Source organism: Oryctolagus cuniculus, chromosome 18, assembly GCF_051225735.1.
Source record: "Oryctolagus cuniculus isolate XC-2025 breed Fujian yellow rabbit chromosome 18, ASM5122573v1, whole genome shotgun sequence".
Lineage (NCBI taxonomy): Eukaryota > Metazoa > Chordata > Mammalia > Lagomorpha > Leporidae > Oryctolagus > Oryctolagus cuniculus.
In genome coordinates this window covers 26,078,209-26,098,582 of record NC_142884.1, presented here as the reverse complement: position 1 = coordinate 26,098,582, position 20,374 = coordinate 26,078,209, and the positions used below count along the sequence as shown (strand labels likewise).

Below are 20,374 nucleotides of genomic sequence, written 5' to 3'. Positions count from 1 at the left end.
AGTTCATTTTCTTTGAATTCTAGATGTCTTCATTTCTTTTTGCGTTAAAATATTTCCTCCCGTTCACCTCTTTCCATAAGACACTGTCTGTTGTGTTAGTGTCTTAGGGCTGCTGTAGCAAGTTACCACAGCAGTAGTGACCTAGAACAGCCCCCATTGACTTCCTCATGGTTTTGGAGGCCGGAGGTCCAGGATCAAGGTGTTGGCAGGGCCGGGCTCCCTCCACAGCCAGAAGACAGCCTGTCCTGTCTCTCCCAGCTTCTCTTGACCCGGCCATTCCTTGGTGTGTCTTGCTCGGAGCCACACCGCCCCCATCCCTGCCGCAGCCTCCTTACCGCCCTCCCCCTTTTTTCTGTGCCCCCTGGAGAAGGCCCACCCCCGACCCGGCCTATCCACGACATCTCCTCATCTGCAGAGCCCCTGTGAATGCTAGGACACAGACGCACCTACGTGTGGGGCTGTTTTGCAAACTATTATGGTTTTCATTATCGAAATAATTTTTTCTTTAATTCCTCATTCTTTCCTGAGTTCTGTCACTCATTTCTAAGCTTTTCTAATTCTGATTTATGTTATTCTTTTATATAATAATATTTTTAAGCTAAACTGAGCATGTCTAGAAATTGCAGATTACAGTTTTAGTCTCTTGTGTATCCATCTTGCTAATGGCTTTCATTGTCTGTAGAGGCTGTTCTGCCTCTAACTGTCTTTTTAACTATTTTATTAAATATTTTATTGCTTCTTATTTTATTATTACTTAATGTGAGATTTGACTCTTACTGTGATTTGAGTGTTGAGTGTCCCCGAGTTCTTGTGTTAAAGGTTTGGTCCCCAGCATCTCATGTTAGTGGTGCTGAGAAGGCGGAAACTTCACCCAGTTGTGAGGGTTGAAGGGTTGGCCTTCAGGAGGTGATTGTTTTTAATGGGCTGTTAGGGTGTTAGGATTGAATCACAGGGAGACAGGGGCACCTGTACTCCCTCTCACTGAGTGACGTGCTGCACCTCCTTGGGACCCTCCCAGCGACAGTGCCCTCACCAGATGCCCGGCTGATGGGGTGTGGATTGATGGAGCTGTGGATTTCGACTTGAACCTCCAAGTCTGTGATCCAGAATAATCCTCTCTTTCCTTCATAGACAGTTTGTTCCAGGTATTTTGTTACAGTGACAAAAAGCCGATTCATGTAGCCTCAATTCTTTGTCTTGCTCACTTTTATGTAAATTCCAGTTTCTGAAAATTTTAGGAGGTGTGGGTCAGGGTAATTTTTCTAATTTGATAGAGTTCCCATTTCTGTTGTTGTGTTCTGTATGTTTGTGTGTGTGTGTGTGTGTGTGTGTGTATATATATATATATATATATGTATATATAGTATGTGTATGTTGATAAAGTGTATGAGGTTTGGAAACATCCCGGCCGTCTCCCTTCCCACTTCGGTCTGGCCATTCTCTTGCCCTTGGAGGGTCAGTCTGGGTGTGTCATAGCGGCGGCAGCCTGCCCTGCTGCAGAGCAGGTGAGGGCCTTCCCAGTGTAGCTGCTGTTGTCCCGCAGGCCACAGCATCTTCCCAGGCACCTGCCGCCTCCCCCACAGTTCTCCATTCCCGAACCCATTGGACGCTCTGCCGCTTGCCACCCAGACACGGGCACCAGGCAGCTTTGGTGGATGTGGGTGGCTTTTGCTCTACTTTTAATTGTTTTTTCATTGTTTTTTAAATTAATAGATACTAGTTTTTGGAGCAGTTTTAAATTTACAGAAAAGATGGGATTCCATAAGCCTCCCCCCCACCCCCAGTTTCCTCTGTTACTAGCATTTTGGGTTGGTGTACCACATTTGTGACAACCAATGAACCAGTATTGCTGCATTTTTATTAACTGAAGTCCGTGGTCTCAGTGCCGGCTCCCTGTTGCTGGTGTAGAGTTGTGACAGGCGTGTGGTAGTGCCTGTCCCCCACTGCGACGTCAGCATTGGAGTCCTTTCATTGCCTCAAGCCCCCTGCGCTCCGCCTGCACGTCCCCCTCCTGCCCCCACACTTAGGACAGCCATTCTGCTTTCCCAGAATGTCGTCTATTTAGGGTCTTTATCAGATTGCCGGCTCTCATATAGTCATTAATGCACGCCCGCAGGGGCCAGGCGTGTGGTACAGTGAGTTCAGCCACCACCTGCCATGCTGTCATCGCGAATCAGAGCACCACTTTGAGTCCTGGCTGCTCCACTTCTGATCCAAATCCCCACTAATGCACTTGAGAAGGCAGCAGCGGACGGGCCTCTGCCACCTGTGTGGGAGACCTGATGGAGCTCCGCCTGGCCTTGGCTGTTTGTGGCGAACGGAAGATCTCTGTCACTGTGCCTTTCAAAAAACAAAAATGAATCTTAAAAAAAATACACATCTAGATCTCTGTAACTCTACCTTTTAAATAAAAATAAACAAATCTTGAAGAAAATCATACACATCTGTGTTTCCTCCAGCTCTTCCCATGGCATGAGGCTTCATTCCTTTTCCGAGCTGAATAGTAGCTGGTGTCAGTGTCACAGTTGGCGCGTCCGTTCACCTGCTGCGTCTGGGCTTTGGCTCTGACTGAAGGTGCTGCAGACACCCATGTGAGCTGTTTGGAGTGTGCTTGCTGGATCAAGGGTGCACGGTGTTTAGTTTTACAAGATACTGCCAACTGCTTTCCAGCACAGCTGTGTCAGTTTACATTCCCGTGAGCAGTGAATGGGCCTTCCTGTTGCTCACTTCCTCACCGGCGTTTGGCATAGTCAGTGTGTTGGATTTCAGCTATTCTGTCAGCTTGTAGTATTTTTAATTTCCAGTATCCTCATGACACACCATGCTGAACATTCCTTCTTTGTTAAAACATGTATTTATTTATTTGAAAGGTGGGAGGGTAGTAGATAAAAATATACAGAAAGAGAGTGAGCTCCCATCCGTTGTTTCTCTCCCTAAATGCCCTCAGCAGGGGACCAGGATCACTAGCCAGGTCTCCTGTGTGTGTGGCAGGGACCTTGTCACTTACCCTGTCACTGCCTCGTCCCAGGATCTGGGTTAATAGGAGGCTGGAACCAGGCTGAGCCCAGGAGCCCCAGCTGTGGGATGCAGGCATCCTAGCCTCCAGGCCAACTGTCGCCCTGAACAGGCTTTCATTCAAAAGTATGCCATCAGTATGGAGTCTTGGGTAAAGCGTCCATTCAGATGGTTTTAGTTGGTTGGTTTATTTTCCTATTATTGAGTGTTAAGCGTTCTTTGTATATTTTAGATACAACTTGATCAGTTAAGCATTTTGCAGAAGTTTTCTCTCAGTCTTGGTCTGATCTTTTCATTCACTTTATGATAGTGTGTCTTTTGCAGAGCAGAAGTTTCTGTTTTTAATGCAGTCAGCTCACTGATTTTTTCTTTCAGGATGGTGCTTTTGATGTCCTATCTTAAAAAGCCATCCCCGGGACTGGCACTGTGGCGCCGCAGGTTAATCCTCTGCCTGCGCCACTGGCATCCCATATGGGCGCCAGTTCTAGTCCCGGCTGCTCCTCTTCCAATCCAGCTCTCTGCTGTGGCCTGGGAAAGCAGTAGAAGATGGCCCAAGTCCTTGGGCCCCCGCACCCGCATGGGAGACTGGGAAGAAGCTCCTGGCTCCTGGCTTCGGATCAGCACAGCTCCGACCGTTGCGGCCATTGGCAGTGAACCAGCGGATGGAAAACCTTTCTCTCTGTCTCTCCATCTCATTCCTATGCCTGCAGCGCCAGCACCCCGGGTTCTAGTCCCAGTTGGGTGCCAGTTCTGTACTGATTGCTCCCCTTCCAGGCCAGCTCTCTGCTGTGGCTTTGGAGGGCAGTGGAGGATGGCCCAAGTGCTTGGGCGCTGTGCCTGCATGAGAGACTGGGGAGAAGCACCTGGCTCCTGGCTTCGGATCAGCGCAGCACACCAGCCGTGGCAGCCCTTTGGGGAGTGAACCAATGGAAGGAACACCTTTCTCTGTCTCTGTCTGTCTCTCTAACTCTGTCAAAAAAAATTTTTTTTCATCTATTTAAGAGCAGCTTCCATCTACTGGTTTGCTCCTCAGCTGCCCACAGGAGCCAGGAACTCAATCCAGGTCTCCCATGTGGATGGCAGGGACTTAACTACTTGAGCCGTCACCTGCTGCCTGCGGGGAGTTAGAATCGGGAGAGAGCGGAGACTCAGGCCCAGGCACTCTGACCTGGGATGCGGGTGTTCTGACGGGCGGCCTGACCACTAAGCCGAATGCCCACCCCAGTTCCTCAGTGTGAAGCTCTAGAGATTCCTCCGTGGTGTCCTTTCCTTGTTGAGTAGGAGTCCTTTACATGGACGTACCATGTCTGTGTGTTCACAGGTTGCTGCATGTGGGTCATTTCCAGTTTGAAGCTGCTTGGGAACAGTTGTGTTGCTAGTCTTTTGGAGGTATCTTTCCATTTCCATTGAGACCTAGAAGTAGAATTGTTGAGTCATAGACGTGTGTGTTTATAAGAAACTGCCAAACGTTCTTCTAGAGTCGTTGTGCCATCTTGCATTCTCACCAGCGTTGCCTGTGAGAACTCTGGTTCTGCCATCGGCACTTGACCGTCTTCCGTCTCAGCCGTTCTGTGGAGTCTGCCGCTATCGCTTGTTTGCATTTCCCTGGCCATGAAGCTTCATGAGCATCTTTGCTCTTCTTCCTGGCCATTTTTTTTTTTAAAAAGATTTATTTATTTGAAAGCTAAAAGGAGAGACAGAGGGAGCTAGCTTGCTTCCCTCTGCTGGTTCACTCTCCAAATGCCACAATGGCCTGACCTAGCCAGGCTGAAGCCAGGAGCCAGGAGCTTCCTCCGGATCTCCCATGTGGGATGCAGGGCCCCAAGCACTCGGGCCATCCTCCACTGCCTTCCCAGATCATTAGCAGGGAGCTGAATAGGAAGTGGGGCAAAACTGGGACACAAACCAGCACCCACATGGGACGCCAGCATCACGGGCAGTGGGTTAACCCACTGCACCATAATGCCAGCCCCCACTGGCCATTTACATCTCCTTTATCAACTCTGCTCAGATTTTGTGCCTTTTTTATTTGAGATTTCTACTTAATTAGTTTTTAAACAATTCTCGATATATTTTGGGATGCCCTTTTATTTCTTTTTCCCGTATGGGATGCCAGCATTAAGGCGGCGGCTTTACCCACTATGCCACAGTACCAGCCCCCTGATTCATCTTTATTTTTTTTTTAAAGATTTATTCATTTATTTTAAAGTTAGAGTTACACAGAGAGAGAAGGAGAGGCAGAGAGAGAGAGAGGTCTTCCATCTGCTGGTCCACTCCCCAGATAGCCACAATGGCCAGAGCTGCACCGATCTGGAGCCAGGAGTCAGGAGCTTCCTCTGTGTCTCCCACACGGGTACAGGGACCCAAGGAGTTGGGCCATTCTCCGCTGATTTCCCAGGCCACAGCAGAGAGTTGGATAGGAAGTGGAGCAGCTGGGACTCGAACTGGCGCGCCCATATGGGATGCCCTTTTGTCATCACATACTTGTAGCTGAAGCCAGGAGCCAGGAACTCAAGCCAGATCTCCCACATGGGTGCAGGGACCCAATTCCCTGAGCCATCACCACTGCCTCCCAAGATCTGCATTAGCAGGAAACGAGCCAGGAGCCAGAGATGCAGGCGTCAGATGTGGACATCTAACCGGCTCCTTAACCAGGGTGCCAGGTGTCCACGCCTGTTACTGTTGCTGTTTTTAAGTTTATTTTCTAATTGCTTTTAAAAATATCGTTGGTTTTTGTCTCCTTCCCCTTCGTCCTGTCCCCGTAAGAACAGTTAGCTGTCTGCAAGGGTCCGAGGGAGAGTGGCAGCAGGCCAGTAGCGAGGACGACTGAGGAGTCTCCCGGGTGCCGGAGCGGGGGGCCCCAGGCTGCAGGGCGAGCTGGTCACCCTGTGGGGGGGGCCAGTGCTCCCCTCTGTGAAGAGCATCCAGCCCACAGGCTGCTGTGGGCCCCGCCCTCCCGCTGGTGACCTCTATGCCCAGGCGTGCTGATCCCCACGAGAAACCGCTAGACCTGCTGCCGGGTGCGGGCCTGCATTCCGTTGTTTGCTGAGCTTGCAAGGCCCCCAGGCCCAGCACACAGAGTCTTACAAGTGCAGTGTGAGGGCGGGGAGCGCGCCCTTTATACCCATTCTCCTGAAACTGCCACCACTGGCGCCTTAGTATGTTTTCTCTGCGTCTTTTTATAGTCCGCTACTGCCGTGTATAATCATACCACGCCCAGTTCACGTCTCATGACGTGGTAGTGCGTGTTTTCCTCAGGCCATGTCTGCCTTCACCAGGTGGGCACGCAGATGGGGTCCTCTCCGCAGGGGGAGCCTGCCTTTCCCAGCCCCCCTGGGCCAGGACTGTGTGTGAGCAGGAAGGAGAACGGCGCACACTGCCTGAGGAGGACGCAGGAAGCTCCGGGTTTGTTAGGGCCCTTCCCCGAGCTGCCTGCCAGACACGGTTCCTGTGCCTTGGGGCGGGCGTTCCGTGGAGGTGGTCAGCAGGGAGCGTCAGTGAGGAAGGTGACTGTGCAGAGCTGAGAGGCGGTGAAGTACCAGCGGGTGTCTTGGTGTGAGTGTGCCGGGGCAGAGGGCCCTTGGCAGTGGCAGGCAGGGGGGACCGTCTGCAGAGGCGGTGACTAGCACTCGGGCCTGAGTAACAAGGACCCAGCAATGGGAGGATCTGGGGAAGAATAGCCCAGGCACAGGAGTCAGCCAGTGCGAAGGGCAGCACAAGGCGATGCGAGTGGGGAAATGGCAGGTGATAAAGTTAGAAGGGGCCACAGAAGAGGCTGTGGGCTGTCAGCCCTGGGAGTCCCCACCCTCCTTTTGATCCCTGCCTGCCTCCCCGGCCTTACTCCCAGTCAGCACTGGCCTCTCTGCCATCCTAACAAGTAACTCCTCCTCACTGCTGCCTGCCAGGCAGACGGGGCGCCCTGCCTTAATGCAAACGAAGTCCCTCTGTCTGGAACGCCCTCCCCACACTCTGGCAGGTGTACCGGTGCCTCCCCGCCTTCCCCCTCGCACACCAGCAGCCCTGCTGTCTTAACCGTGCCATGGCTGTGGCCTCTGTCCACGCCCTGTCACTGCAGGCCCCTGGGGCTGGTTTGCAGAAGGCTTTTTTTTTTTTTTTTTTTTTTTTGACAGGCAGAGTGGACAGTGAGAGAGAGAGACAGAGAGAAAGGTCTTCCTTTGCCATTGGTTCACCCTCCAATGGCCGCCGCGGCCGGCACACCGCGCTGATCCGATGGCAGGAGCCAGGTGCTTTTCCTGGTCTCCCATGGGGTGCAGGGCCCAAGCACCTGGGCCATCCTCCACTGCACTCCCTGGCCACAGCAGAGAGCTGGCCTGGAAGAGGGGCAACCGGGACAGAATCCGGCGCCCCGACCGGGACTAGAACCCGGTGTGCCGGCGCCGCAAGGCGGAGGATTAGCCTAGTGAGCCGCGGCGCCGGCCTGCAGAAGGCTTTTATTAAAGCACTTGTGCTTGTTTACATGGAATCAAGTAGAAGTGGCTGAGACACCAGTGCTGTTCCCAGGAGAACTGTTACAGAAGTGCAGTTGGGAAGTAGACAGTGGAATGCTTCTATTTAAATGGAGCCTTTAAAATAATGGAATTTCTGAGCCGGCGCCGTGGCTCAATAGGCTAATCCTCCACCTTGCGGCGCCGGCACACCGGGTTCTAGTCCCGGTTAGGGTGCCGGATTCTGTCCCGGTTGCCCCTCTTCCAGGCCAGCCCTCTGCTATGGCCAGGGAGTGCAGTGGAGGATGGCCCAGGTGCTTGGGCCCTGCACCCCATGGGAGACCAGGAAAAGCACCTGGCTCCTGGCTCCTGCCATCGGATCAGCGCGGTGTGCCGGCTGCAGCGGCGGCCATTGGAGGGTGAACCAACGGCAAAGGAAGACCTTTCTCTCTGTCTCTCTCTCTCACTGTCCACTCTGCCTGTCAAAAAAAAAAAAAAAAATAATGGAATTTCTGGCTGGCATTGTGGTGCAGTGTGTTAAGCCACCGCTTGTGACACCCGCATCTCATATCAGAGCACTAATGTGAGTCCCCGCTAATGCACCTCGCAAAGCAGCGGAAGATGGGCCGCGTTCTTGGGCCCCTGCTGCGCGTGTGGGAGACCCAGAAGAAGCTATGGATCCTGGCTTTGGCCTGGCCCAGCCCTGGTTGTTGTGACCATTTGGGGAGTGAACCAGTGGATGGAAGAGCTCTCTCTCTCTGTAATTCTGCCTTTCAAATACATAAGATAAAATAAATCTTAACAAAAGTGAATATTTTTTAAAAATTAGGGAATTTGGAAAAAATCTTAAAGTGAAATTATTTGTAAATATGATGAGAAATTTGCCTGCGTCCTAGTTTGAGTTATTTATTTATTTGTATATTTATTTTAGTTAGCTAGCTAGCAGAGTTACAGAGAGAGACAGATCTTCTAGCGGCCAGTTCAGCCCCGGATGGCCACAACAACTGGGGCTGGGCTGAGTCGAAGCCAGGAGCTTTTTCTGGGTCTCCCACTTGGTGCAGGGGCCCAAGCACTTCTGCTGCTTTCCCAGGCCATTAGCAGAGAAAATGAGCGAGGTTGGAAGGAGAGCAGCCCGAGCTCGATGGGGTACTGCAGGCAGTGGCCTACCCCGCTGGGCCACGACGCCGGCCCCTCACAGTTAACTTTCAGTCCCCGTTTGCTTGCATCAAGGTCTCAGGTCAGGTGTTGCTTTCTGCAAACACAGGGAGTGTGTGTGTTTTTTATTTAAATTTTGTTTTCTGGATTTGTTTACTGTATGTGTTTCAGGTAATACCATTTTATGTTTCAAATGCAACAAATTACTTTGGCCGTATAATTGACAAATATTTGGATCTTTTTGCAACTCTTAATGCCGAAATGAATGAATATTTTAAGGATTCCAGTAATAAAACAGCTGTTGAAAAGGTGGAGAAATGTGGATTGTATGGATTAGCAGAAAAAACACTTTTCCACAGGTAAGATACCTGTGCATTCCCTTCCTGAAGCTGCGAAGCATGAAGTGGTCTGTACTTTGCGTGCTGTGGAATCCCTCTTTTCCCCTCTGGCAGAGAGGCCGCCCCCGGGGAGGTGGCGCTGGTGCAGTGCCTCCCCCGATGCCCGGTACAGTTCTCCATGGGAGACTGTCCCCTGTGCCACCTCAGGTGGTTACGAAGCTGTCACCATGTGTGACATACCGTGCAGCTCCCTAGCCCGTGTCTGTCAGATGGTACCATGCCCATTTCCCAGAGCAGCACCCTGAGCCCTGGCGGCCTCGCCTCGTTGTTCCAGCGGCAGCTCGGTGGCTGGTGCTCTGCCCAGCTGCCTGTTGCCTTCATTCGCTGAATCCACCCCCGCGGCTGCCGGTCGCTGGCCTGGGGGCAGAACTGACCGACGCCGCGTCCACTGGCTGTGTTTGTGTTATGTTGGGAGTCACCTGTGAGAAGTGCTCCGTGCTTGTATGCCGGGTTACTCTGAATGACCCTCCACTGGAAAGCCCTCGTGTTTTAGTTCCAGTGTAGGGTAGAACTGCAACGTAGGAGTCTTTTTAGGTTCTGCGTTTAACGGGCAAGCGGAGGCCACATTTCTGTGTGTCTGGAATTTCTGCCGCTGCTGCTCTCCAGGGTTCAGGTGTTGGAGATGAGCCAGAAAGAAGACACTTGTGTCCTGAACAGCGTCCTGGTGAGGTTTGTCGACGAAGGCAGAACTGGACTCGTCCCCAGAGAGCAGCTGTGGCGCCTCCCGGAGCAGTTCTGCACGCTGCCGCCGCAGGCTGTGGAGTTCGTGGTTTGTAGAGTGAAGCCAGCAGATAACGAAGTGGAGTGGAATCCGAAGGTGAGCGGCCTCGGCTGCTGAGACCTCTTTAGCCCAGAGTACACACAACGGAGGCCCCGTGGATTTGGGTGTTGATGCTGGCGATGGGCGTGCCTGGAGACGCCCAGCGACTCACGTGACGGCCGGGGGACAAGGAAGGAGAGGTGGTGGCCAGAGACGCTTCTGAAGGGGGTGGTGTTTCCTTTGGGCCCTGTGGGTTGCTAGGATGTCACCCAGTAGAATGGGTGGGGCACTGCCAGCCAAGAAGTCTCCCCATGCCAGGGCATGGAGCACAGAAGAGTGGCAATGCGTGGCCCCGTGTGTCCGTCCACGGTGGGGTGGAGAGAGGCTAGGCACAGCCCCGCTCAGCACCTGAGCAGCCAGGTGCTCTCGTAACGATGCCCCTGACACTCGGTGTGGGCCGGGATCAGGGATTCCGGTCTCAGACTACCAGTCGGTTGCCCTGAGTCAGCTGCACCACCAGCCTGGGTTTGGCTGTGGTTGACCGTTTCCTTACAGGGTGGGTGCGTGCTTTGAGCCACTCTTAAACAGTACAGACTTAGGTGCGGTTGCCAACCACGTTGAAAGTGGGAAAGTATTGGAGAGCAGATGACAGACTTGACGACTGATTAAGGAGTGACCCCCGACCCCAGCCCCGCGGCGGGGGGGGGGGGGGCAGACAGTGTAATCACTCTCCTAGACGGTGGCCCAGTGCTTAGTAAAGTTTACTCCTTGCTGTCCAGAAGTCTCCTGCTCACGGCTCAGCTTCTCTAAAGGGCATGTCTTCTAGGAACAGCTGGGCGGCAGTCTTCGCGGCTTGGGCCGTGCCCCAGCTGACTTTAGTCCCTGGACTCCTCATTCCACTCTTACGCCCACAAAGGGAAGGTTACATTCTGCAGTCTGATTAATGGGATCTGGAGTAAGCCATTAGAATTGGCGAAATAAAAAGCTTGCGTTATAAGTAAGGTTAAACGCTGCCTGGGAAATACACGAGGGAGTGTTTCCACAGCGCAGGAGGAATACACAGCCCCAGCGCTTGAGCTCAGTGACGTCAGTGTTTATCAGACAGCAGTCTTCTCCCTTGCTTCTAATAAGCATTTACCGAGTGTGCACCGGGAGCCACTGCCGTGCGGGTCCGAGGGAGGCAGCTGTCAGCAAGGGGTCATGGTTCTCGTCCCCAGAACAGCAGGCGTGGGCAGCCTTGTGCAGACGTGGGGAGAGTTCCCTCTGGGTGTTTGTGCAGTCCATTCACAGAGCTCACGAGGGATGAGACTAGCACGGATGGGCCAGCTCCCTCCTGTTCTGCTTCATAGAAGTGACATACGCAGGACAGGTGAGCCCCGACTCGAGAGGAGCGCGCACACAGGAGACCTGGGTCCTCGGCCGTGGTCACCGCCCGTGGCGGCCTCTGGAGCAGACACCGCCTTCCCTGCCCTTCCTTCCCCCTCGCTGAGCTCTCACAGACACATTGACAGCTGGTAGAAGGCATGGGGCGGGGGGCACACACAAGACTGGTCGTCCAAGGGCACGGGCCTTGTCTGTTCTCGGGGCCACGGGCAGCCTCCTGCACTCGTGTGACTCTGTTCTTGTGAACCTCTGCTGTCTGCCTCACGGAAAGGAGGCTGATGGCCTTGTGAGCCCAGAGGTTGTCAGGCTCCAGTGACGCGTTTGCGAAGTGTGCAGTACACACAGAACACGGTGCTCAACCTCGGGTAAACAACGTCACGTGCTTTTTTTTTTTTTTTTTTTCAGGTTACTAGGTACATTCATAATAAAATTGTTGGAAAACTGCATGATGCAAAAGTGATGCTGGCCCTGGGAAATACAGTTTGGGTTGACCCAATGGTAAGTACGCCGCTTTCTTATAAAGAAGATTCTCAGCGGACCCCTACAATTACCCACTAGTCCCACCTGTTGCTTGAATAACGGAGGTGCTTCTTGTGCTCTGTGGGTCAGGAGTTTTGCTGGAGGTTTGGTTTCTGGGTAGGGAGTATTCGATGTGACCCAGCGTGCACCTGTGTTTATGTGTGGTGCCCATACACTCAGACACAGCTGAGCGGAGCTGGATGAAACCGTCCTCGCTGATGTCACTTTCTCTGATATTTGCAGTCTCATCTTTTCAAGTGTGGATCATGAACCATTCAGCTGATGGCATAGGGCACTGTCCACACGCTGTGAGGCCCTGGTCAGGGACGGGGGGGGGGGGGCTGTTGCTGGTCTTCCCTGGCTTGCAAATGGCCCTGGGGGCCTGAGTTGTGCCAAGGAGTCTGGTCCTGGGGCCTACAGAGGTGGGTTTACCGTGTGTTACTTCCCCCGTGTTCAGGCAGCAGATCCTGTGTTGAGAATCTCCTGTGCACTGGGACCCATACTGGATGCTTGGGTTCCTCCTGAGCAAAGCCCATGGGGCCTCCTGCCCTGCCCAGCTGGGGTGGGGGAGGGAGTGGCAGACAAGGAGCCAGCCTCCCAGGGCCTCTTTGCCCTTCTGCTGCTGCTGGTGCTGGTGCCGTCCCGGGTCTGCATGCTCCCCAGGAGCTCCAGTTTTCAATGTGAAGTTTCACTCTATAAGACCCAAGTCTTAATTAGGATGATTATTTCTAAGTTTGAAAGGAATTCTAATTCTGTTTCTAGAAACTGTTTAGCTGACAGTTACTTTTATAAGATTTGGAGAATTTTAACACATTAGAAGGGGAGTTTGGGCATAAGAATTAAGGGCGCACTTGGGAAGGTGCCCAGCGCCCCTCATCCCCCACGGGAGGGACACACAGGCATGAGACTTGCAGATTTTCATATTTTGCGTAATTCTCTGTAAGCTGAAATGGATTCGAATGTGCTGATTGCAGAAGAGACAGTGGGGGAAGCAGTCCAGACACGGGAGTGCTGTGGTGTGGGTCCTTTCTGGACACAGGGGGACTCGGGGCCTTAGTGGCCTGCTTGTAAACAGAGGCAGAATCAGGAAAACAGTTTCCTGCCTGGCTGGGGACTTTACTCCGGGACTGGATCTCGGGCCGATCCCACACCTGACCGTATTTCAGGCGGGCCTGGGCTTTGGAAGAGTCTCGGCTGCCCTGGCTATGCCCCAGTCCACACTGTGCGCAGGGAGCCCTTGCCCCTGTGGAAGCGGCCGGAGCGCACCAGCGCTGCAGGGACAGGCCGAGAGGCCCGGGGAGAGTTCGTGACTCGGTTAGGATTCAAAGTGTGACTCTGCAGATGTTCTGTTTTCTCTCGATTCAAGGTGCATGTTACAAAACTTTCAAATTTGAAAACATCTGTCATTGATTATAATGTTCGAGCTGAAATTTTGTCAATGGGAATGGGCGTTGATAATTCAGCACATGTGGAACGACTGAAAAAATTATACAAAGAAGCTAAAATGCCAGCTTTTGAAGAACATCTAACCCAGACCCCGTAAGTTGATTTCTGTGTCCTTTGTTGGAGCTGTTTTGTAGAAATACAACTCGCAGCGTTGAGGGCTTTTGTTATGAAAGGAGTAATTTGCATCCGCGTGTTCCCATCTAACTTTCCTAATTACCGAGGTCTGAGCAGTCTTGTCCCATTGGTTCCCCGCACTCACACTCTTGCTTTTGGAGGGGGTTGATGACATCACCGTGTCCCCTACAGAAAGGAATTTTGTTACCTTTTCTGATTGTTGAGAAGTAGTGCTGTGCACGCACACCCGGCTGCCGTGTGATGGGCTTCTGAGCGCAGCCAAGGGAGCCAGCCCGGGACCAAGGGGACAGCGTGGCTCGGGGCCGCGCCCCTCCCCCAGGAGCCCGTCTCCTGACGCGGAAAGGCAGAGGTGGGTTATCCTGAACGTTGCCCTTGGAGCAGATCATGCAGCGTGTTTGCCTTGTGCCTCCGCATCGGTTGTGATCCTGGCTCTCCTGTGCGCACGGCAGTGTGGGGCTCAGCTCCCGTGTGGGGACACCGTCACTGCTGTGCCCACTGTGCTTTCGAGAGTCCCTGGGCTACCAAGGAGCGGTTAGCATTCTGCTGCGTGTCTTTGGGTGCACTTCCTGGTCCATTTTTCATAGATTAGAATTGGCGCTGCAGCCCACCAGCTGTTACAGGGGCTGTGCAGTTTATGTCCCCGTATGGAGTGTTTCGAGACTGAGAAAGTACTCTGCAGCCCCCAGAGGGAAGGCGGACGACGGACACAGCCCGTGTCTGCCAGAGGATTTGGGGCAGGAGCTCCTGCTGGTCGGGACACCCCAGGGGGGAGGGCCCGCTCACAGCCCCCAGCTGATGTGTGAGCAGTTCCTCACCCTGCTTGGGGAAATGCAGAGTGAAGCCCCAGTGAGCAGTGCTGCCATGGACCCAGCAGAAGGGTGAAATGAGGGGAAGGAAACACGAAGTGCTGGGGATCTAGAACAACAGGGCTTTCCACATTTGACTAGACTGCTGGTCTCCCATCTCAGAAAATTAACAGTAATGTCTTGAAAGTACGTGGTTTTTTAAATTCTGGAAAGGATACGCAGAATGGGAAATGTGCCATTTTGGCTGTTTCTAAGGGTGTCCTGGGGTGGCATTTGTACACGCGCAGTTGTGTGTGCCCGTCACCACCATCCCTCCCCAGAGCTCCGCCATCTTCCCAAGCAGAGACTGCCTGTTGGCAGGGAGCCCTCCCCCTCCCCTCTGCTCGTCTCTGTAGACCCCTGTAGCTTGATCTTTGTGTCTGGCTCAGGGCCCGCTGCAAGGCTGAGACAGTTCCTCTGTAGGTGGTGCGACGGCCTGTTTACCTGTTCAGCGGCAGGTGAATCGTGCTGATGTGAACACGGGTCTGTCGGAGTCCTTGCTTTCGCTTCTGTGGGCATGTGCTCAGAAAGGGAATCGCAGGGTCGTCTGGTCACCCTGTGTTAGTTCCCGGAGGAAGGCCCGCTGCACGTTCCTGCAAGCACGCGTGCAGTTTCTCCACACCCTCACCCAGGATCAGCCCAGGCGGAACGAGGGTCTCTCCAGGTGCTTCGCGCGTACATCTTGCCTCTGTGTGCGTGCGACTTGGAGTTCCCCTGAACAGCCACTGGTGAGTGCCCGCGTTGCCCAGAGCCTCAGCCGGCCTCTCCTCTAGCCCCTGCAACCTGTCCATCTGTCCTGGGTGCCAGCCAAGGAAGCGCTTGCCACAGCGGCTGGAAGCTGTGCCGCGTGCAGCCCACACCAAACGAGCACAGAGAAATTGGCCACTGGCTTGGTGATGGGGTCATTGGTGACCCTGGGAGAGTTCTAAACGGCTGCTGAAAGTAGAGGAATTTTAAGAGAATGGGGCAAAGATTAAGTACTTGACATTCTGAAGTTTTTTGTTTTGTACCTTAACAAAACTGGGGACCATGGGATTAGGATACAAGTTAGTTTCTGTACATTTTCAGGAAACCAGAAAAGCGCATCCACACTAACTCACTCTAGCTAGTTATAAGGACAGTGAAACCGGGGCAGGGGCTGGCGCGTGGGACACGTGCACACCATACTGCAATGCCTGGTTTGCGTCCCAGCCCTGCTCCCAGTTCCAGCTGCCTGCTAACGCGCACCCTGGGCGGCAGCAGGGATGTCTCAAGTGCTTAGTTCCTGCCACCCGTGGGAGACCTAGATGGAGTTCTGGGGTCCTGGTTTCAGCTTGACTCAGTCCCAGCTGTTGCAGGCATTTGGAGAGAACCAGCAGATGGGAGCTCTCTTTCTCTGTTTCTCCCTCTCTCTTTCTCTCATATTTAAAAAAAAAAGAAAAAGGAACAAATAATAAGTGAAACAAGGGCAGCCCTTCAGGTTTAGCAGGTCCCGTGTGTGTGTGGTTTAAGTAGAAAGACGTCTTAATCTGATTTCTCTTGCATCATCATGTACTCTCTTCCCCCTTCCCAGTACGGTATTTACTCTGCTGTATTTTCAACGTCCAAGGTCCACCTGCCTAAGTACCAGTGCCATACCTGACCACTGAGACTTATCAGAACATAGAGAGAGGTCTGCCTCTTCCTTTAAAAATTTTTAAATTGTGTGTGCGTGTGTTTTTTGTGTGTATGTGAGGATTCATTTATTTATCTGAAAGGCAGAGTTGGAGAGAGAGCAAGAGCAAGAGTGAGAGCGGGAGAGGAGGGAGAGAGACAGATCTTCATCTGCTGGTTCACTCCCCAAATGGCTGCAACAGCCAGGGCTGGGCCAGGCCAAAGCCAGGAGCTTCATTAGGGTCTCTCATGTGTGGGCCATCTTCTGCTTTCCTAGGTGTGTTAGCAGGGAACTGGATCATAGGTGGAGCAGCCAGGACCCAAACCAGCACCCTTGTGGGATACTGGCACTACAAGTGGTGGTTTAACCCATTACACCATGGTGCTGGCCCCAATCTGTGTAGATCTTTTGGTTGAGTACATACCCAGGCACTCCGTATGGATTGTGGGTATCTCAAGTGGCATCCTAGTCACTGTGCTGTTTACTTATTATTGCAAAGAGTATGTTAGAAGCAGACCAGAACTGCTAACAGGTGGTCTCGGAAGATTGCCCGAGACTGGGCCAAGAGCGGAAGGGAACGTGGCCTCTCCTTTCTGCCCTTTTATCCTGTTGGAAGTGGGTGGTTGTGTGGATGCCCTTCTCACCGTTCAGTGACTGTGGAAGGAAAAGTCTCGCGTGTGTGGGCCAGCCCTGCCCTGGTCACGTGAGAGGGAGCTCTGAGGCGTCTGTGGTGAGTGACGCCTGGCGTCCTCTTCCCGTAGAGCCGGGGTGCCCGAGCGTCCCCCGAAGTCCCCGGGGCTAACCTGTGCCTCTCCCGCCCAGGACCGCGCCTTCGCCAGAGGATGCTGCCAGTCTGCACTCCCAGCAGGGGGCCGGTGGCGCAGAAGGCGGCGCGGACGCGGAGACAAGCGCAGAAGACCCAAAGCCAGGTGAGTGCTCGGTCCCAGGATGGCCGACTTCTGGTCTCGGCTGTGTCGGAAGGCGACGCCCTTCCACCTCGGGGGAGTCCAGAGCCGCCGCAGACTGCCGTGCCCTTTCCTGCGCTCGCCAGCTCAGCTCTCGGGTTTGTTTGCGCCGTCTCCCTTTGGTTACTTGAGGTAGGACAGGGATTCAGGGGGTTCGCAGTGTTGCGTGAACAGCTCATCCGTGTTTATGTGTAGTCATGTCTGCTAGCCACGCGCCATCAGCTGCTGGTTTGGGAATGTGCCCGGTGACCCCTGCTCTGTCACCGCCAGTGCTGCCAACTCGGGGTGCGCAGTGTGCACTGTGGCTCCGTTCGGGACAGCGTGACTCTGAAGTTGGTGTCTGTCACGGCACGGCGCGTGGTGGGAGGTCTGTTTTAAACTCAGCTGTGTTCTGCAGTCACCTGCACCCCGGCTTCGCGCTTCTCCACGGGGCTGCTGTGATGAGGGCTGATGGGCCCATCGTTGTTCCAGTTGGGACAGCAGCCCCACACCTCGTCGATGGAGACTCAGGAAATACGGTGTTCGGCACCTGCTCCTGTGCGCTGACTGCGTGGAAGTCACCTCCCGTGGGGTCCTGCTGGGTTAGGACAGCACTGAAGGAACTTAGACACTTAGTGTGTCCTGTGGCCGGCAATTGTAGTGCAGGTTCTCATCAAAAGAGGAACGTGAAGTTCCTGGTGGTTTAGTTTTAGTATTTGTCAGAGCCTGTTCTATTTTGACAACATGTTAATCTTATGAAATGATGTATATTTTAATTTTTCAGGATTATCACCGTCCCTCAGTATCTGTAGGGGACTGGTTCTAGGCCTCCACGTGGATGCCAGAACCAGATACTCAAGTCCCCTGTAGAAAATGGTATCCTGTTTGCATAGAGCCTACACACTTCCAAGTACTCTATTTTTATTATTTTTATTGGTTTATTTACTTGAGAGAGTTCCCGTATACTGGTTCGCTCCTCAGATGCCCATAGTTGCCAGGGCCCAGGCCTGGAGCTGAGAACACAGTGCGTATCAGCCACGTGGGCAGCAGGAACCCAGTTACTTGAACTGTCACTGCTGCCTTCCAGGGCCTGCAACAGCAGGGAGCCAGACACTGAACCCACGCACTCCAGTATCCTGAGCAGTAGGCCAAGCGCCCACGCCTTCCTGGGCAATTTAAGTACTGATACAGTGTAAATGCCATGTAAATAGCCCTACTGTGTTGTTTAGGGGATAATGACAGGGAAACAAACCTATACATGCTTATAGACTCAGTTGATTTTTTAAAAATATTTCAATCTGGCCAGCACCGCGGCTCACTAGGCTAATCCTCCACCTAGCGGCGCCAGCACACCAAGTTCTAGTCCCAGTCGTGGCGCCGGATTCTGTCCCGGTTGCCCCTCTTCCAGGCCAGCTCTCTGCTGTGGCCAGGGAGTGCAGTGGAGGATGGCCCAAGTGCTTGGGCCCTGCACCCCATGGGAGACCAGGAGAAGCACCTGGCTCCTGCCATCAGATCAGCACAGTGTGCCAGCCGTGGCGGCCATTGGAGGTGAACCAACGGCAAAAGGAAGACCTTTCTCTCTGTCTCTCTCTCTCACTGTCCGCTCTGCCTATCAAAAGAAAGAATATTTCAATCTGTGGTTGGTTTAATCTGCAGACGTACAGCCCACAAATACAGAGCACCAACTCTGTTTTCAGCTGGATGCTCGGGTCACTGTCGCAGTCACACTCTTTAGTGACTAATTCCTCATCTAAAGGTTGTATCGGTGCAAATGCATATGTTCGTTACAGAGGTGCATATAAACAACCTGTAAAAATCTGACTTTGATTTCCCACAGAAACGTTGTCTGCAAACACTGGAGACGCCCCCATCAGCAAGCCCCCACAGCCACACGTGAAAAGGTACAATGGTCAGCGCTCGGAGGCCCGCCTCTCCTAACACTGGATAAACAATGCGCGCTAAAGGCCTCCTCTTTCCTCCTAGCTTCCATCCACAAATAAAATGGTTCCAGAAAGACGATGTTGTCATCTTGAAGATACAAGTAAGGAATGTCAAGGATTATAGATGTAAATACTTCCGAGACAGGGTCGTTTTCAGGTAGGTTGATATGCGCCGTGTGCTGGGCCACAGGACTGGCCGTGGCACCGGAAAGGCTGACTGGGTTCTCTCTCCTAGCGCCTGGGTGGGAGACAAGTTCTACAGAGCTGATTTGGAGCTGCAGGGCAGCATCAGAAAAGACAGCTGCAGGTGCGTCATCAGAAACGACGAGCCCGTGATTACTCTGGCGAAAGAGAGAAGGGAGCCGTGGCGCGGCCTGCTCAGACACAGGGTGAGTGCCGGTGACGGAGGCTGGCGGCCGTGGCTCCGAGGGTGACTCTGTGTTCACTTACGGCAGCTGTTCTGTTGGACAGAATCCGAATGTGGCTTTTGATTTTGACCACTGGGAAGAGTGTGAAGAGGACAGCCACTTCTCCAAGGGTAGGACCTGGGCACCCACTCCCTGGAGGGGCTGGGGCCCTGTGTGCCGGCGTGGACATATCCCTCAGCTGACTTTAGGGATCCCACCTTTATGGAAATGGGCCGTTAATAAAGCCAGCCTTCAGAGGTCAGTGTTCTCTTTATGGTGTCCTGGTGCTGAGTGTTCCAGTCTGGGGACTTGCTGACCTTTGGTTAAAAACATAACCTTCTTACAACACTTTTACAGATTCTCTTCCCTAGAATAACTTACTTACAAGCAGACCTCCTCGTTTCTTGCCTAAAATAATGAAAATATAAAATTAGCCGCAAGGTGGAGCTAGAGGCAAAGGCACATCTTTGGGTGGGGGACAGATTCGCTCCTTACCACGCATTCAGCATGTTTCTGATGATGCCTCACTCTTGCAGCTGTGACTTCTAAGAGGCTGCCCTGCAAAGTGGCAGAGGTGGTCGGACCCAGCAGCAGCGCTTCGGAGGCTGACGGGAGTGAGAGTGAGTGAGACTGAAGTCCCGCCGGCAGCCCGAGACTTGGAACAACCATGGCTGTGGCCGTGTGTTGGAAGTTAAGAAAACAAGTGATGCTACCCAAACCGTCTTTCACCTCAAGGAGGAATTATTGCCAAGGGTCATCTTATGCTTCAGGATTGGTAATGGTGACAGATTTCCTGGTCAGTTAAAAACAGGCTGATAAGACCAGCATTGTGGCGCAGCAGGTTGGGCCTCCGCCTGCGACACTGACGTCCCATATGAATGCTGGTTCCAATCCTGGCTGTTCTACTTCTAATCCAGCTCCCTGCTAATGCTCCTGGGAAGGCAGCAAAGTACCGTGGGTACTTGGGCCCCTGCCACCCACGTGGGATGGAGTCCTGGGCTCTTGGTTTCCATCTGGCCCATCCCTGGCTGTTGTGGCCATTTGTGGAATGAACCAGCAGATGGAAGATACTCTCTCCTCTCTCTTTCTCTCTCTCTTTCCCTCTCTTTCTGCCCCAGGGCTGTCACTCTGCCTTTCAAATAAATTTTAAACCGTGGTTGCTATGAGAAGGTTGTCAGGAGGGTGGGAGCAGAGGAGCAGCGCGCTGGCCCTCCTGGCCTGGCTGTGCTGCCTGGCACAGCCGTCGCCTCAGCTCGTCCTGACGCACTCAGCTCTGAGTGGCAGCGCAGACCCTGCCACTCGGTGAGGAACGTGCAGGCCCGAGTCGGCCACTCGCTGCTCTCCCCTGC

The 20,374-nt window shown here is 53.3% G+C and overlaps 1 protein-coding gene across 3 annotated transcripts in view; it reads left to right on the top strand.

Annotated features, from left to right (window-relative positions):
• The window catches only part of LOC138846717 (putative ATP-dependent RNA helicase TDRD12), a 90,248-nt gene extending 70,069 nt beyond the window's left edge, over positions 1 to 20,179 (top strand). For all 3 annotated transcript variants that reach the window (XM_089319180.1, XM_089319179.1, XM_089319178.1), the window contains 10 exons: positions 8,787 to 8,974; positions 9,620 to 9,830; positions 11,562 to 11,654; positions 13,042 to 13,214; positions 16,557 to 16,663; positions 18,516 to 18,579; positions 18,662 to 18,775; positions 18,854 to 19,007; positions 19,090 to 19,156; positions 19,562 to 20,179. In XM_089319180.1, coding sequence (XP_089175306.1) covers positions 8,787 to 8,974; positions 9,620 to 9,830; positions 11,562 to 11,654; positions 13,042 to 13,214; positions 16,557 to 16,663; positions 18,516 to 18,579; positions 18,662 to 18,775; positions 18,854 to 19,007; positions 19,090 to 19,156; positions 19,562 to 19,653 — 1,263 coding nt within the window. In that variant the 3' untranslated portion in view covers positions 19,654 to 20,179. The remainder of the gene's footprint in view (positions 1 to 8,786; positions 8,975 to 9,619; positions 9,831 to 11,561; positions 11,655 to 13,041; positions 13,215 to 16,556; positions 16,664 to 18,515; positions 18,580 to 18,661; positions 18,776 to 18,853; positions 19,008 to 19,089; positions 19,157 to 19,561) is intronic.
• Positions 20,180 to 20,374: the final 195 nt, after the last annotated feature.